Source organism: Thamnophis elegans, chromosome 14 (assembly GCF_009769535.1).
Source record: "Thamnophis elegans isolate rThaEle1 chromosome 14, rThaEle1.pri, whole genome shotgun sequence".
In the NCBI taxonomy this organism is placed as follows: Eukaryota; Metazoa; Chordata; class Lepidosauria; order Squamata; family Colubridae; genus Thamnophis; species Thamnophis elegans.
Window position 1 is genome coordinate 32,210,959 of NC_045554.1, and position 16,320 is coordinate 32,227,278.

The window sequence follows — 16,320 nt, forward strand, 5'->3', positions numbered from 1 at the left end:
GACAAATTAGAAAGCCATCTATAAATGTTGATGCCTCAAAAGGCTTAGGAGATAAAGTATCTAAGGGATCAGTAAGAATTTGGCCATTTACTGTTCATTATTTGATAAGAATCTCCCTAGTTATTAAGATCTTGTGTAGAGGTTATCATTCTGGTCCCATTAATGCTTGACTTACATTATCTCATATTCAAGAACGTACCTTCACAGGGGTGGTACCTGTTCTCACACCAGCTATTTCCTTGCAGCATTAAAGCCCTCTTTTCCAGTAAACATTTGACTAAATCATGAGTTTTAAACTCATGATGTAGTTTTAAAATAGTTTGCTATCAGATTTTTAAATGTTTTTTTTTTAATAGTGCAGAAAGTCACCTTGGTAAATGAATGCGGGAACTAAATATATATTAGAGGCTGTGAACTAACCTTAACCTAAGATATCAACTTTCCATTCTAAACCTATTCTAAAAAGTGAAGTCTGTCCTGGCTCCTGTTTTCTTGTATCTGGTTCAGGCATCATGCTGAGCTTAAAAACAAACCACCTTATTATGGCTTAGCACTACACATAAACCATCATTCTAGAGAAACGCTTTGGAGACGTAAAAAATATATTCTTTTAATGAGTATCACTGTTGTGGCCCGCCAGTGGAGCTGGCAGCAGATTCGGACAGTGGGGAGGTTGGGGAGGGCTCTGATGGGGGCTCTGTGTCGGAGGCAGAGAGGGGACCAGAGCCGTGTGCCAGTTTTCAGCTGCTTTCAGAGTCAGACATCAGTGAGGCAGATGAACAGCTGAAGCCAGTTCCCAGTGTATGCATGTGCAGAGTTGCCAGACGAAGGGAACAGCTAAAGAACAGGGGTCGACTTGGGAGTAAGGCCACAGGTGGACAATGAATGAACCCTCCCAGAGAAAATGAAAGAGGAGTGAAAGGGGAGTGGAGTTTGCAGCAGACAATTAGTTTGCTTAATTGGTTTGCGACTCTCCGAGGCTCCTTGCCAAGTTTTGCATATATCGACCTGGCACCTCTCCAAGCCAGATAAGGTCTGTAACTGCAAATCCTCCCTTGAAAGACTTTGCTGGATGTGAATGAGCAGAATTCACAGTAAATTAATAAAGAGGTTAATAAAGACTTTGCTTCATGCTCTTGGGAAGCCTCGGTCACAACACACAGGATACATCAGAATACAATTGTCACTACACCAAAAATGAAGTTCGATGACATATTATGGAACTGATACACCAGTTGGAGGTCAGTAGGATCCATACAACAGTAGAACCGGGATTACAAGGGCCCCCAATGAGGCAGCCAAACTTGAGCATTGTACTAAATAAACTTTTGTAACACAAGGACTACTTATAATTTAAAAATGACATTTACATAATGGTATTGAAACAATGCCTTCTTATGGAATCTAGGTGGTGTGTCTTCTCAGTAGTAGCCCCAATCTTAGAAGATCTTCCTTCTGACATCTCATTGGTCTTGTGTCTGCTGGTCCATTCAAAATCATCAAAGACCTCAATCCTTCCCTAAGCCTTTAGATTATAATACGTTAGATCCCTAAATTGATGATGCTGTCATTTCTGTTTTTGACTTCCATTATATTACTTAATTGGTTCTTTCTAATTGGTTTAACCACTTTTGGAGAGGTTTACGGACTATGGTTTTGTTGAATTTTTCACTAGCCCTTCAGAGTCAACTTGGTTGAGTTGGGCAGCCACATAAAGGCTTTGGATGAAATAAGTAAATAAACAATCTACCATTTTATTTTGGGTTCTTTTCAAGAACTCCTGACACGGAAGTGTAGATTCAGAGTAGGATCCTTTCAAGAGGACACAGGAGGACATACAACAATAGAACCTGGAGTCCCAATGAGGCAGCCAAATATTTCACTGATCAGCTTCCCTAGGTTGAGAAAAGACTTTGTGGGGACATGGCACAATATTCTGCCATCCATTTTCTTGCTGAGTAGATACTAAAATAACCCAAACCCTTATTTGAACTGATTTTTCCATGGGGTTCAGGAGAAATTGAAACTGTCACTCTTCTACTACCCTACTGTAATTTTCAAAGGGAACTAAGGAACTCATTTATTGCACCCATTTTGCAACAATGTCCTAGATAGGATTTCTACTTTCTAATTCTACACTACTATAGCAATATTTGTCACCAAATTTTTCCATGGCAGCAGCCAAGATTCATCAACTAATATGTCTCACATGATGAAATATTTGTGTTTATGTTTCCTTTGCCTGCTAATGGGCATGGATCATTGACCATGATAAAGAACTTACGCATGTGTATGTGCTACTCTGCTCTGTCTTCTTCCACAAAGATTTCAACTGTGGGAACTCTGACTTGAATGCAACAAACAGCATCCCAGGGTTTTAATTTTAGAAGCAGAGGTCTTAAAACTCTGACTGAAAGTTCTCAAGTTTTTCAAAGCAAAATTTCTCAGGAACCGTTCAATATAACACAGCAACCTTCCGCTCAAGAGCCTAATATAAAATTATATTCATCACATCTACGTCTTTAAGCACCTGTATAATCTCAGCCAATGGGACGCAGTGGCTCAGTGGCGAAGACACTGAGCTTGTCGATCAGAAAGGTCAGCAGTTCAGCGGTTTGAATCCCTAGGGCTGCATAACGGAGTGAGCTCCCGTTACTTGTCCCAGCTTCTGCCAACCTAGCAGTTCAAAAGGACGTAAAAAATACAAGTAGAAAAATAGGGACCACCTTTGGTGGGAAGGTAACCGTGTTCTGTGCACCTGTGATGTTTAGTCATGCTATCCACATGACCACGGAGATGTCTTCGGACAGCACTGGCTCCTCAGCTTTGAAACAGAAATGAGTACCACCCCCTAGAGTCCGGAACAACAAGCACATATGTTGTAGGGGAACCTTTACCTTTATAATCTCAGCCAGTGTTGCAAAATAATAATAATAATAACAGGATAGAATAACAGAGTTGGAAGGGAGTTGGAAGGTCTCATGCAGAAGACCCTATATACCATTTCAAATGGATTTCCAGTTTCTTCTTAAAAGCTTCCACTTCAATCCCTGAAGGCAAGGCATTCCTCTGGTTGATCATTCTCACTGACAGGAAGTTTCTCCTTAGTTCTCAGTTGGTTCCCTCCTTCATTAGCTTCCATCTATTGTTTTTTGTCCCGCCTTCAGGCACTTTGGAGAATAGGATGACTCCCTCTTCTTTGTGGCAGCCCTCAAATATTGGAACACGGCTATCATGTCTCCCCTAGGCCTTCTTTTCATTAAACTAGACATACACAGTTCCTGCCACCAAATACGAAATACAAAGTGGAGTTTTACACAAGGCTAGTCAGCCATTTTTCCCAGCTGCCATTAGTTTAGGAAAAACTTTAAAAGTGCCAGAAATTTCATTTTCCTCATTTAAAGTATTATGTTTTGCTCCTTTTATAGCCCCCGCTTAGATTTTTTTTTTTTTACTTTGCCCAACCTACAACCTGCAATTTTTATTTTACAACCAAGAAGTAAAAGAACATTTAGAGCAAAGAAAAATTGGTTACCTACTTTTTGCAATTAAAACAAAAGGCAGAAGTTGCCTTCTGGGGTAATGGTGAGAAACAATGATACCTGTGAGTATAAAAATATGCTCTTTTTTTTTTGTTCCCCCAGAAACAGAAGAAACAGGATCTAACCTCGTATTAGCATGGTCTTTCAGATGTAGCCATTCCTCTGCAGTTCCTGTGAGCAGGCCAACTGCAGAAGAGAGTACTAATTAAGCATTAAGGAAAAACAAAATTAGTTGCATGTTTTAAATCTCCTTTTGGCAAGTACAATCGTGCAATATTAATACACGCAGTTTCCTAAAATTAAAAAGGCATATTTCAACCCAGATGAAATTAGAAGACTGTTTCGTCAGCTAAACTTAGATGCTGGATTCTTCGAGCATTAAGCCAACACATTTTCTCAAGAGTTCAGGAAATAGGCGCAACTTCGAGAACAAAATGGAACAAAATGGCAGTTTCCTTACACCATGTTCATTTCCTCTTTCCTCTACACCAGAGGTCTTCAAACTTGGCAACTTTAAGACATGTGGACTTGAACTCCCAGAATGGAAATTACTCAGAATCCTTTTGGGTTGGAATGGCACAATAGCCCTAATAATAAAGGTAGTTATTCAGGATTCTAAAGAAATAAAATATATTCAAAATGCATCTCTATAATTAAGCAAGTCACATTTCATTTCATTAGATTATTTCTGGGGAAAAGAATAAAATTGAGTCCCAAAGGCTTCTAAGGTTTCCGAAAGACATATACTATCTAAGGCACAGACTGCAATGAAATTTGCTTATTTTCTATTTCTGAATGTTCTGTGTTTCAATTGATCTTCAGCTGCACAAATATATCAGATCAGCTACTGGTTCATAAAATATCTGACTTCAAGCGAGTTTAAAAGTCACTTGATGTTCATTTACCGGGTGATTGTTTTAAGCAATCGAGAACTGTCGCACCACAATTACATTGTTTTTTAAAATTGTGTACTGTTCTACCTTGTTTCCAACTAATTTTGTTTTAGTTTTGGTCTATGAAAAATATCATGTCTTTCAATGTTAACTTTAAAACTGTAAAATAGGTTAGAAGCATTTACTTTTTTCGCATTAAAGAGTGTGAAAATAATTGTGTAAGCTTGTGGCTGCAGAAACAAACTTGCTAATTTGAATGCCTCCTTTAGATAGGAAAATCAATGTATCTATATCTAGCTAGCTAGCTATCATCTATCTATATCTGTCTATCATCTATCTACTAACTCTATCTATCTATCTATCTATCTATCTATCTATCTATCACTACCCCCCCCCCAATGCCTACCCAGGTTTTGTGACTCCCGGTGTTTTTTTTTCCTATGGGAAACAGGTATGTCTTTCTTCGTGAGTGTCTCTTTCTGTCTGTCTCTCTCTCTATTTCTCTCCCCCCCCCTCTCCCTTCGTCCCTCTCTCATCTCTTTCTCCCTCTCCTCTCTCTCTCTCCCTCTATCACTCTCCATCTATCTCTATCTATCTTTCAATCACTCACTCCCACCCAGTCACAGGACATCATCCCCACCTGCCATGCCTACCCAGGTTTTGTGGCTCCCACTGATTTTTTTTCCCTATGGGAAATAGGTATCTCTCTCTTTGTGTGTGTCTCTTTCTCTCTCTTTCCTTCTCTCTCCCTCCCTCTGTCATCTCTGTTTACCTCCCATTCTCTCTCCCTCCCTCCCTCTCTCTCTCTCTCTCTCTTTCTAGAAAAGTCAAATTGGTGCTTCAGGAATCAAATGCCAGCAATGTTAAAGGCAACAGAACATTTCTTAAAATATTTGACCACGAACTGCATGTTTTGCCAACCTCAGTCCTTTTGAAACTCCTTTCTCATATAAAGAACAAATGCTGCCTAACATTTGCTCTGGAGAAACTTTCAAGATACAGAAATTATTCATGGTTATTTGCCACAGCACCCTCCCAAATATAAGCACAGAGTTCTTGATGAAGATCTCCACTTTCAGAGAAGCGTATCACACATGCAGCGTCTAGGTAGCAAGATAATCCCCTTACGATGCTCAGAGAAACATTCCCGACGATGTGATCCAGCCAGAAGATAGGACATTAAATAAGTTTTTCCATCAACCTCTGGAAGGACCGTGGAGTCTAAGAAACCAACTTAGCATAAACTTTATTCAGTTTTAGAATTTTTTTCCATAAGTTCTGGCTTATGATACCTGCGGCCCACTTTTAATGACCTGCCAACTGCAACGGGTGAAGAAGAATATGGAGGAAGGAAACAAGACTTCTAATTCAGCTTCGCTTCCAATTTTAATCATTCCACCTCCAATACCAATTTACACAGATCCCCCCCTTAATCCAAAAAAATGTGATCACATCTGCCACTTTGGTTCCAATGACTGCATCCCGATTCATTTTTCTCTCTGCAGCATGTGTCTGCCTTCTGACAAAGTAAAATTTAACACAAATGCTACCTATCGCCTAGTTTTGCATACTTCGTGTACCATCACTGATTGTTTCCATTTCAGGCATCGACTGAACCAAAACAAAGAAAACAAAAAAAAAGCTTTCCCCTGACCACAAGGCGGCACAGAAAGGGTTGAGAGAGGAAATCGAATCTAAAAATCACTTCTGAATGCTTTCTCCTCCCGATTTCTTCAAAAGCAGATGCCACCCTATAATGGCATTGCCGTATTGGTGCAGCTGCTCACAATAGCAGCTGCACAGTTAATACAACTTCAAAGCAAAGCAAAAATGAAAATACATGCAGTTCAGACCCCCCTGCAAAAGAAACTTCCAAGAACGTAGTTACAGATTTGTGCAACTATTAGAGAGGGCAAATGCGGAAACATTGGATGATGATGGACCACATGGAGCGGCAATTTCTCAGGAAATAAGGAGCACAATCCAGAAAGGGGTTGTGAGACATTAGGCAGCAGAACCTAAAACTGGATAGGAGACAGAGGAAGAGAGTTAGGTAATCGGTTTGCAGAATCTCTCAGGATGTATCCATTAGGGAGAGAGCAGTAAACGTTTAGTTCGGCAAGATTCCGTCTATTTGGTGTACGCCAATAAAAGACTGAACTTTGGCTGGATTTTCTTTGTTTTTCAAGGGCTAAGCATGACACATTGTGCTTCTTTATTTTTCTGAAAAATATTGGGAAGAAATTGTGTTAAGGGTCTCAGGGTTTCACCCATTTATTCAAAAGCAAGATTATTTTCTGAAAACTGAACCGAATTTTGTACAGAGGAAAACATCAGCCAAAGAAGTTCTGAGTTTCAAAATGGGCCTGATCCAAGCAGGGCTGGGGTGGGTGGCAGCGGCACGGGAGGGATCTCCAATGGATTTCCATGGTAGAGACATTGTACAGTAGTGTTCTGAGCTAGGCTTCCCAAGAAGCATGAAGCAAACTCCTTGTCCTGACAAAAAAAAAACCTTTCATTAATTTACGGTGAATTCTGCTCATTCACATCCAGCAAGGGGGGATTTACAGTCACAGACCTTATCTAGCTTGGAGAGCTGACAGTCTGATATCTGCAAAACCTGACAAGGAGTCTCGGAGAGTCAAGAACCAATTAAGCAAACTAATTGTCTCCTGCAAACTCCACTCCCCTTTTGCTCCTCTTTGATTTCCTCTGAGAGAGGCCATTCATTGTCCACCTGTGGCCGTACTCCCAAGTCGATCCCTGTTCTTTAGCTGTTCCCTTCGTCTGGCAACTCTGCGCATGCACACACTGGGAACCGGCTCCAGCTGTTCATCTGCCCCACTGATGTCTGACTCTGAAGGCAACTGACAGCTTGCATACGGCTCTGGCCCCCTCTCTGCCTCCAACACAGAGCTCTCATCAGAGCCTTCCTCAGACTCCAGGACTGGCCCATCTTCCTCCTCACTGTCCGAATCTGCTGCCAGCTCTGTTGGCCGCTGGCAGGTCAAAACAAATAGTTCAGAATGTTATCTATCTCTTCATTCTAAATTCTGCCTTCATTTTTTCCCCTAGCCATGTGACTTCTAATCAAGTTTAAAGATGGGAAAGAATTCTGGAAGCTGAGTTCTATAAACCTTTTTACCCATCCCATCTCAATCTCAAATTCCATGATAGGTAGAAGGAACAAATAACTAAAAATTGAGAAGCAAGCATTTAATTTCCCCTTTGGTGTCTATGGATTTAACTGCAGTATTTTTCCTTGATTTTTAAATATTTTCTCTCAAACTCACTCAGGAATAAGAAGAATTAAATTTTTAAAAAAACTGAAAACAAAATGATGTTTAATTGGACAGTTAAGCTTCCATTTTTGACTTGTAGTCCACACTTTTTTCATACAGAAATGAATTCATGCAGAAATGAAGGTCAACACATTTATACAGTTGCACACAGGTTTTCAATTATGTTAAATCTCAAAGGCAAAAAAGGTTTAGTGAAAGAGTAGATGTATCATGCAGGGTGTCTATTTTTTCTTTCTTTCCAGCCTTTCAAAATGTGAGTCTACAGGTAGTCCTCGTTTAGTAACAATTATAACCAGCAAAATGGTCACTAAGAGAAACTGCAACTGTGGTTATAATCTTACTTCAATTTTCCTTTACTTTACAGACCTACCAAGGTCACAAATGTGATAACTGGGCATAACGTTCCTTTTATATCACCATTGTAATTGTGATTGCTAAATGAGGTAGGCAATAAAATGAGGATTCCCTGAATTTAGAAAAACTTTTCAGTTTAAAAAAAAGGACTAGGGGTAACATGATAGCAGTGTTCCAATATTTGAGGGGGCTTCTACATGGAAGAGGGGGTCAACCTATTCTCCAAAGCACCTAAAGGCAGAACAAGAAGCAATGTATAGAAACTAATCAAGGATAAAACCAACCTCTAACTAAGAAGAAATTTCCTGATAGTTACAACAATTAATCAGTGGATCAGCTTGCCTCCAGAAATTGTGGGTGCTCCATCGCTGTAGGCTTTTAAAGAAGAGACTGAACAACCAATAGACTGAAATGGTATAGGGCTGTGATGGTGAACATGTGACACACAGAGCCCTCTCTGGCGCAACAGGAGCCGTTGCCCCAGCTCAGTTCACTGCGCATGCGTGCGTGCCATCTGCCAGCCAGCTGGTTTTGGGGTCTCTGCTGCGCCTGCACAGGAAAACAGGGTGCATGCAAGAGATGCCGTGCATTCGTGGAGGCAGAAAACCGTAGGGGGTCATGTGTGCATGCGCAGGGGCGGAGTGCAGGGGGGGTCATGTGCACATACATGGGGTTGCACATGCATGTGGGGGGACAGAGCGTATGTGCAGGGGTTGTGCATGCATGTGGAGTGCCCACGGAGGTCGCACGTGCATGCACAGTGGGGCGGGGCATGTGGGAGAGGGGGTCACGCATGCATTGCATTAAGGGTGCGCACAGACACATGTGCTTTCTGCGTGCAACCAAAAGGTTAGCCATCACTGGTATATGGTCTCGTGCTTGAGCAGTGGGTTGGACTAGATGATCTCCAAGATCCCTTCCAACTCGGTTATTCTGTTTCAGAAAGCGACAAAGAATTCCAGAAGTACCACACAGGTCTTATAAGACCATAGACAGATTGCAGCATACATATAGAACTCCCTACATGAGATCTCAAGGACGTACAACAAAGTTTTAGATAAAGACAAAGGTTAGTGCTTTGATAACTACATTCATCTTAGCCTTCAGTTAAAAATACGGGGCTGCTATTAACTCACACTGTGTTTCATCCTGCCAGGCATGTTTGCCAATAAAGTTGAATTCAATTATTAGTAGAGATTAGTTCCTATACCTTTCCACTTCTGAACTTTAGCACCAGCAATTAAAATATAAAATAGCCCAGTCAAAACTAATATTTGTTTTGGTCAAACTTTGAAAGAGCTTTGCGATCATCCGCCAATATTATTTTTTCTAAAGAGCAACAGCGCCCTCTAGTGAGGACAAGGAAAACAAACCTACAAAAATGATCAAGGACCACCATAATAGCGTTTTTTAATCCTGTTTTTCTATGCAGCAAAGCCAATAAAAAAGAAATAACAATACAAGTTTACCAAGAGGTTAACATTTTAAAAATGTATTTATAATAAGAAATTGAGATTGACCATGTCACGTTTTTTTTACTGAAATGCCAAAAAAAAAAAGTTCTTTTACAGAACTTCTTGAAGTTTACAAAAATTAAGAGTTGATTTTATTACATGGATTAATTGCTGGATGGAATGCATTAATGCAGGAGACTAGATTGTTGATCCTAAAAGCTCCACGAAGATTCTCAGTCATCCAGATCATGGTTGCCCCCCAAAGGTGGTTTTTCAAAAACAAACCGGACTCCCTTTGTTTTTTTCCTTGAAGAGGTTTCACTTCTCATCCAAGAAGCTTCTTCACTTTTCAGTTCTCACTTGAAGAAGCTTCTTGGATGAGAAACGAGACGACTTCAAAGTAATACAAAGAAAGTACAGTTGCCTTTTCAAAAAGCACCTTTGGGACATGCTCCTGAAATCTTTTGACATTCACACAACCATTTTCTTTAATCACACTAGGAGTAATTGGTAATTAGGGGAGATTAAGTACTAAGCAAAAGCTTTCCTGAACTCCAAACCAACCTTTTACCACACCTGGAAAGCATGCTAGGAACTATAATACCTCCCCTGGGGTGGAAACACTAAGGACTGACATATTGAAATAGCATTAGGTTAAAGGTAAAGGTTCCCCTCGCACATATATGCTAGTCGTTCCCAACTCTAGGGGGTAGTGCTTATCTCCGTTTCAAAGCTGAAGAGCCAGCGCTGTCCAAAGACGCCTCCGTGGTCATGTGGCCAGCATGACTAAACACTGAAGGTGCACAGAACACTGTTACCTTCCCACCAAAGGTGGTTCTTATTTTTCTACTCGCATTTTTTACATGCTTTCGAACTGCTAGGTTGGCAGAAGCTGGGACAAGTAACGGGAGCTCACTCTGTTACGCGGCGCTAGGGATTCAAACGGCCGAACTGCCGACCATTCTGATCGACAAGCTCAGCGTTTTAGCCACTGAGCCACCACATCCCTAGCACTATGTTAGAGTGTTTAAATAATCTAGAATGTTCCTTATTTAAACACCAAAACAGCAAAAACAAGATTCCCTCATTTCTTCTTTTGGTGGACAACTTTACTGAGGGGGGAGGTTTGTTCTTCGAACTTGTGGGTTCATTTCTCAATGTTTTATTACCTAGCCTGGCAACAAAACATTCAGAAACCAACCCATAAACTCGGAGGACAAATTTCCCACCCTCATCCTATACCCGAGCTACAGATATTTGCCGCTGTCGCAAGGCAGCCTTACTTCTGCGTTTCATTCCCTAACAAAACAAGCAATATTCCAGTGGTTTAAAAAGCTGGAAATTAAGAAACTGAATTCCCATGCAGATAAATTATCCTGGCATCTAAATTTCAGTTGAAACTAATGAGATTGTTTTCTTGGATGAAGTTTAGATGGTCAGCCGGAAGAGGGCAATATCCAGATGGCCCGGAAAGGCAGCATAAATACAATTATGGGTAGATTTATGGTATCTATCAGCAGCTCCTGAACCAAAGCCAAGGGTGAAATTCAGCAGGTACTGACCGGTTCTGGAGAACCAGTAATGGAAATTTTGAATAGTTTGGAGAACCAGCAAATACAATCTCTGACTGGCCCCAGGGTGGGATGGGAATGGGGATTTTGCAGTATCCTTCCCCTGGAATGGGGTGGGAATGGAAATTTTGAAGTATCCTTCCCCCAGGAGGGGGATGGAAATGGAGATTTTGAAGTATCCTTCCCCCAGGAGTGGGGAGGGAATGGTGATTTTGCAGTATCCTTCCCCCAGGAGTGGGGAGGGAATGGGGATTTTGAAGTATCCTTCCCCCAGGAGTGGGGAGGGAATGGAGATTTTGAAGTATCCTTCCCCCAGGAGTGGGGAGGGAATGGAGATTTTGCAGTATCCTTCCCCCAGGAGTGGGGAGGGAATGGAGATTTTGAAGTATCCTTCCCCCAGGAGTGGGGAGGGAATTGAGATTTTGCAATATCCTTCCCCCAGGAGTGGGGAGGGAATGGGGATTTTGCAGTATCCTTCCCCCAGGAGTGGAGAGGGAATGGAGATTTTGAAGTATCCTTCCCCCAGGAGTGGGGAGGGAATAGGGATTTTGCAGTATCCTTCCCCTGTCATGCCCACCAAGCCACGCGCACAGAACCGGTAGTTAAAAAAATAGAATTTCACCAATGACCAAACCTTACCTCTTCTTGGCCTCACAAGTGGGTGTGTAATCCAAGGCAAGCACCTTTACCATGCTATGGAAAGATACAGCAAGCACACCTACACTTGACACCTGAAAAAATGTCCGGGTTTGGATCCAACATGCATACAGAGAAGGAGGGAGGGAGGGAGGGAGGGAGGGAGGGAGGGAGGGAGGAAGGTCCAACACTCAATGCTGGTTGGCTGCACCTACCTATTCCTGCATTGGCTCCTGTGATGATGATCACTTTGTCACTCAAGTCTCGGCCTTCTAGTACTTCCATTGCCGTGGTGTTGCCGTCATACTTCTGCTTCATGTTGCTTTTCATGGGATTGTCTTCCACAGTGAATGCCATTCTGGGATCAAGGTAGGTGGTCCTCTTGTTTATATGGCTTTGAAGGAAAACAAGAAGCATTTTTCCATGTCAACACCTCATTTTATTACCACAAGCACAGCTACATCCCCATACATTAAATCAAAGCGTAAGCTCAACCTTGAAGCAATCAAGGGAGCCATTTCCATCACGCTGAAGATACCGGCTGAATCAGTTTTTTTAAAGCTTCATATCATTCTATACCAGCATTGGCGAACCTTTTCAGCACCAAGCACCAAAAAGGGAGAAATTCTCGTGGGCGCACATGCTTCGCATACATGCACACACTCATCTGGGCCCCAACCCGGAAGAGGAGCAGCCCAGGGGGCATGTGCGTGCCGGAAAATGAACTTCCGGTTTCCGGCACACACATGTGCATCAGCCAGAAAGCTTCCAGTAACCATCGCGTGCGCATACACACCAGAATTCCAGAAGATTTTTGCCAGGTGGCATGGCTCCACATGCCACTTTGGGCACACATGCAATAGGTTTGCCATCACAGTTCTGTACCCTACAATGGATGTCTCTGCATTTGCAGAGGGGAAAAGGTAGAAGGCCTGGATCGCATCCTATTTGATTGTTGCTTTTATAAGTGGATGGGAGACAGATATTGTGGTCCATATACCAAACGAAGGACCCATTGGGAGCACCATATCAAAACAACTTAGCTTATGTGTGGCCAGAATCTGAAAATGACACTTAACATAGCACAGGACTTAAACAAAATCATTTGGTTGAGATCGGGATTGGGATAGACTGTAGGGGTGATACTGAAATATAATTTTATCACATTTTCTTTATCTATACATTAAATTATTGTATTTTATTCCAATTTTATTTTAAATCATATTTTATACAATTCCATTTTAAATTGTTTTTATCAGATTTTAGTAATAATTTGTGTCTGGAACTTTGTACTTTGATGTGGCTAATCCACAGAGTAAAGTGAAGATTCGTAAGTTGGAGAAGTAGTGCAAAATTAAACGTCGAGAGTCTTTGTTTCTAGTGACTCTGCTTCAGTAAAGACAGAATAACAAAATTGGAAGGAACCTCAGAGGTCTTCTAGTCCAAACCCCTGCTCCAGCAGGAAACCCTATACCATTTCAAGCAAATGGCTGTCCAATCTCTTCTTAAAAAGTGTTGCAGCACCCATCACTTCTGGAGGTAAGCCATTCCACTAATGAACTGTTCTGTTAGGAAAAGATCAGCTATCTACAGTAGAAAAACGATGTCAGTGACAGCTATATTAAAACTTCTCAGAAGATGTCTTGGTATAAATAAATTACAAGTAAACAAAAATGATTAATAATACAATTAGTTCCTGGAAGGAGAAACTAAAAAAAGACATTTCATAGGAAGCCTCTAATCACAGACCTCTTTGCATTATCTAAAAATCCAGTTGTCACTTTAGGATACCCAACCTTAGTTAAATCAAAGCAACGGAGGAACTACTTACAAGGACACGGTTCTTCCTTTTGCCACAGCTCCTATGCTGAGTTACCTCTCAGAGTGTGAGAAAATGTTCCTAAATTGTCAGCAGGACCATCTCATTTCTTAAAGCTGTTTAACAAGTCGGCTTTAACATTGCAACACAAAAGCTTCCCACGTAAATCAATTCAGGTGTGGCTTTGCAAGGGTGTAGAGTTAGATCACACAGCAACACTTTAGGCTTATATACTACTTCATAGTGGTTTACAATCCTCTCTATGCTGTCTAGAGTTAACATATTGCCCCCAACAATCTGGGTCCTCCTTTTACCCACCTCGGAAGGATGGAAGGCTGAGTCAACATTGAGCCCCGTCAGGATTGAACTCCTGGAAGTGGGCAGTTAGCCTGCAATACTGCATTCTAACCTCTGCATTCTAACTACTGTGCCACTATATGTAGAGTATATGAGTAAATTCCTTTAAAAAAAATATGCAAAAAGGATAAGGTCAAAGTTCCCCTGGCACATGTGTGGTAGTCGTTCCCAACTCTAGGGGGCGGTGCTCATCTCCGTTTCAAAGCCAAAGAGCCAGCACTGTCTGAAGACGTCTCCGTGGTCATGTGGCCGGCATGACTAAACCCTGAAGGCGCACGTAACACTGTTACCTTCCCACCAAAGGTGGTCCCTATTTTTCTACTTGCATTTTTACACGCTTTCAAACTGCTAGGTTGGCGGAAACTGGGACAAGTAACAGGAGCCCACCTCGTTACGCGGCACTAGGGATTCGAGCCGCCGAACTGCCGACCTTTCTGATCGACAAGCTCAGCATCTTAGCCACTGAGCCACCGTGTCCCTATAGCAGAGTACCAAGGACCCCCACAATTCTATCCCGAGCGATAAATATTCTCTTCTATTGCTACAAAATATGTTATTTAAAGTTTTTGGCCTGCTTATGTCCAATAGGAAAATGGGAACATCTGGCTGTCCATTTCAGAATCTCTCCACTTTCAAAGGCCCATTCCCATAATCCTAAGGAAAATGACTTCTTTTGTGTCATTTCTAAGCTGTAGCATGACCTCCTTCAGAATGGTTCACATTCACCCTTCCAGATTCTTTTTTCTAAAAAAAAACCACCAAGACACATTTATCTTTTTGCTTAGTCTTTGAAACCAGTGCTTCATCACTTTTAATATTTTTAAAGACTTGTCCTGGATTTCATGAATTTATTGTTTTGCCTTGCAATGCAACTTCTTAATCCTTCTTCACAGCAAGGCAGAAGAAAGTAATTAATAATTTCAGCCTACACTGGGAAAAAAACCCAATGTCTGTTATAAAGGCACACGGAAATATCCCCCCCCCCCAAAAAAAGGCACTTCATCTCAACAGAATGTATCAGCACCGGATTTACTCAACAACAGACACAACTTAAGAGTGTTATGTATCTTTTCCTTGTCGTTACTTTTAATAGCAAGTAAAACGCAGATACTTTTAAGAGGATTTGTTGCTTGCTGTTCTGTTACACTTCAAAAAGATCACAGTTAACATTTCTTGAGGGGGAGGGAGTAGTTGACCTTCTTATGTAGCTATTTAAATTATATCCATGCGGTGTTACTATTATATAGTTTTTTAAAAAACTAAAAACGATCTGTTGTATTAACAGGAATGGTAACGTCATTTCTTGTATTAACAAACATGGTAAACAGAATGTCTTCCTAATATTTAACACCTACTATTGTAAGTTATTCTAAAACAATTCTCTCTCTCTCTCTCTCTCTCTCTCTTGCAGTCTTACTTTAAGTCTTAGTCCAACAATCTATTTTTTTCCAATTCCCCTTAGCTCTCTCTTTGCTATGAAGATAAACTACAGCAACAGAAAGCATACCGATATCTCAAAATCAAAGCAAACCTGGTCAAAGCAATGAACTACCATATTTTTCGGAGTATAAGATGCACCGCTAAAAGTGCGTGAAAATGTTGGTGCATCTTATACACCAAATACAGCAAAAACTGGGTGAAAAACAGGCCGTTTTTCACAAAACAGAGGCTTTTTTGGGCTTTCCCCAGCCCTGCTGAAGCCTGCAGAGTGCTGCTGGGGGCTGAGAGAAGACAAAAACTTTTTTTTCTTACTTACCCCTTCGAAATCATGGTGTGTCTTACAGCCTGGTGAGCCTTACAGTCCGAAAAATACGGTATGTTAAAAAGCACTGGACTAGTTCTGTAAAGTCCCTTGGACTGTAAGGTGATCAAAGCAATCAGTCCTAGAGGAGATCAACCCTGACTGCTCTTTAGAAGGCCAGATCCTGAAGAGGAAACTCAAATACTTTGGCCACCTGATGAGAAGGAAGGACTCACTGGAGAAGAGCCTCATCCTGGGAACGATTGAGGGCAAAAGAAGAAGGGGACGATAGAGGAGGTGGCTGGATGGAATCACTGAAGCAGTTGGCGTGAGCTTAAATGGACTCTGGGAGATGGTAGAGGACTGGAAGATCTGGAGGAATGTTGTCCATGAGGTCGCAATGGGTCGGACACAACTTTGCAACTAACAGCAACAACATTCTGTGGAAACTTAGAGCTAAATCCCCATTTCATTTCTGAAGCTTGATTTGGTCGATTGTGGATCATTTCAGGATTGCACTAAACCATAGCATAATTTTGGCTTAGTCTGTGTTAGCTCAGTTCTCCATGGTTTAGGGCTTAGTGTGTGATTACAGGTAGTCCTCGGCTTACAACAGTTCACTTAGTGACCATTCAATGTTACAACGCCCCT

The 16,320-nt window shown here is 41.5% G+C and overlaps 1 protein-coding gene across 1 annotated transcript in view; it reads right to left on the reverse strand.

Annotated features, from left to right (window-relative positions):
• Positions 1-16,320, reverse strand: part of WWOX (WW domain containing oxidoreductase) — a 587,962-nt gene that overhangs the window by 562,432 nt on the left and 9,210 nt on the right. The window contains exon 4 of the mRNA XM_032230503.1: positions 11,968-12,146. Within this exon, the coding sequence (XP_032086394.1) occupies positions 11,968-12,146 (179 nt within the window). The remainder of the gene's footprint in view (positions 1-11,967; positions 12,147-16,320) is intronic.